The following is a 2,522-nucleotide window of genomic DNA, read 5'->3' on the forward strand; positions in this document are numbered from 1 at the left end:
TAATTTTTGACAAAATTGATTACTATCCTTTGAGAACAAATAATACAGAAATAGTTGACATTGACATGAAAACGGATTTTGGCGAAACAATAGCCTTTATAAACGGAAAAAGTGTCGTTAGACTTCATTTGAGACGAAATGGCCGACAGTGAAAGTTATTTCAAATATTACCGCGAACAATATGGTGGCGGACCATTTTTTGCCGGACCTGTTTATCAACGGGGGAGAGGCGTGGGCGGAATTTTTAAAAAGCTGATAAAATATATAACACCCATTATCAAACCCGTGACCAATGAGGCTTTTGGAGTAGGCAAGAGATGGTGGCAAGATTTAAAACAAGGACATGACCCTAAAGAAACGTTAAAGATCAATTTAAGAATCGCCGGTAGCAATTTATAACATAAAGCGGCTGATCGATTAACGAGAAATCAGTCTGGCAGCGGCTGCCGTAAACGACGAACGGGCCCCATTAGGAAACGAAAAAAAGTGTCCAAACGGAGAGTTACAAAAAGAACCAAACTTGACTTTTTAGGATAATAATGGCGGTTTACGAGGGAATGCTAAGTCAGCTGGATATTTTTCAACGCCCATTGGTCAATACTAATGTAATTACCACAACGGAAATAAGATATTTACCAACAAACAATTTATCGGACAATGGCCCTCTGGAATTTTTTACTCCCGCGTCGGAAGATTTATATATGGATTTATCAAAAACTATGTTAAAATTGAAACTGAGACTTTTACATAACGATGGATCGAATGTCCCCGCCGTTGAAACAAAAGTGGCACCAACGAATAATCTAATAGGGTCGCTTTTTAGTCAATGCGATTGTTATCTCTGGGATACTTCTACCCAGTCCGCGAACAACTGCTACTCTTACAGTTCATACATTGAAAAATTAGTCAACTATGGAGAAGTTGCAAAAAATTCGCAACTCCAAAACGGAATGTTTTATATGGACTCTACGACCAAGCCTACGGAAATGTGGTTAGATACGTTCAAGTCAGAGTCCAACGGGGCCCTGAAGCGAGGCTCAAGATCAAAAGAATCGCAATCCTTTGAAATAATGGGGCCCTTGTCTGTTGATGTGTGTAAAATTAATAAGTTTATGTTAAACCAAGTTTCGGTACGATTTCGTTTAGTTAGAAGCCCGCGCCTAACTACCGTCATGTCTATGGAAGCTGGCAAGGATTATAAATTAGTTATAGACCAAGCGTACTTGTACGTGACAAAAGTTAAAGTTAATCCTTCAATCGTATTGGCGCATGCAAAAATGCTAGAATCAGATATTCCAGCTATCTATCCCTTAACGCAAACGATTGTTAAAAATTTTAGCGTAGCGAGAGGCCTAACGAGTATAAACCGCGATAACATCATTTTAGGTAGATTACCGAAACGAGCTATTGTGGTTTTTGTCAAGGAAGATGCGTTTATTGGGTCATTGAATAGTAATAGTTTACAATTTGAACATTTTAACGTGACCGATTTGTCCCTCTCGGTGGGTCCTGATCGTTATCCTCCCGATGGGTTCCAAATGGACTACGGCGAAGGGAATTATTGTTTACCTTATCAGAGTCTATTTTCCGCGATGGGGATCGATGGGGCCGACCGTGGTAATTTCATAAGTTTTAAAAATTTTAATTACGGGTATAACATGTATCTATTCGATCTAACAAGCGACAACAATGCTAGTGGGGATTATATGTCTCTTAGAAAGGACGGTAGTTTACGACTCGATGTGCAATTTAAAAACGCATTAACACATAATGTGACATGTATAATGTATTTTGAATTCGATAATGAGATTTTGATAACACGCGATCGCAAAGTCATTTATAACGCCGAATAAAACCCATTTAAAGCACTTTACCATAAGCGGTTTAACAGTTCCTCGCTTGCAATCCTTCAACCATGTCACGCTCTCATTATCTCTCCGATAAACTGGAAATTTTTCTTTCAAATGACATTCCGGGTACCGATCTTAAAATTAAACGTAAAGGGCATAGAAAATACGTTTCATTTAATCTTAACGTTTGGGAAAACTTATGGACATTTTCCGATGAAATTGACACATTCTTTGACTTGACAAAACCCCCAACCCGATTTCATAGTTGGCTAACCGATTACGTAAAACTCGAAGGATTTATATGTCAAAGAGGTAAATTTATTGATTTGCGTTCGCACGTCCGCGGAGCTAATGACAAGTATAATGTCTTGTACTCGACTTCAAACGGTTTTGCAATGTGTAAAACAAGCTGGGAGCGGTTAAAAATTATTCGCTTAAGTCTTAATACGGAAATTCAGGAGAGAAAAAACTGTTACCAATGTATGAAGAAATGTATTAAAGACGAATTAACCGAGATTCTAATGTCGTTAACGGGATCCTGTGAAAATACAGCTTGTCACTTTCAATTGGCTCATGACATTACGTGCCTTCCCGTAGCTTCGCATTGGTCTGAAGGCTTGAGGCTAATGTGAAAAGAGCTCTTCCTCTGGTCAATTATCAAAAGACTCTAAA

The 2,522-nt window shown here is 38.5% G+C and overlaps 1 protein-coding gene across 1 annotated transcript; it reads left to right on the forward strand.

Moving 5' to 3' along the window:
• Positions 1–539: 539 nt before the first annotated feature.
• Positions 540–1,853, forward strand: LOC149945818 (uncharacterized protein F54H12.2-like). The gene has a single exon (XM_090176725.1). It carries the CDS (start codon positions 540–542, stop codon positions 1,851–1,853), a length of 1,314 nt encoding a protein of 437 aa, XP_090032851.1.
• Positions 1,854–2,522: the final 669 nt, after the last annotated feature.

This window comes from Leiobunum rupestre, chromosome 5 (assembly GCF_980474605.1).
Source record: "Leiobunum rupestre chromosome 5, qqLeiRupe1.1.hap1, whole genome shotgun sequence".
Lineage (NCBI taxonomy): Eukaryota > Metazoa > Arthropoda > Arachnida > Opiliones > Sclerosomatidae > Leiobunum > Leiobunum rupestre.

Coding starts and splice junctions, on each gene's coding strand:
- LOC149945818 (XM_090176725.1), top strand. CDS start 540: ATGGCGGTTTACGAGGGAATGCTAAGTCAGCTGGATATTTTTCAACGC.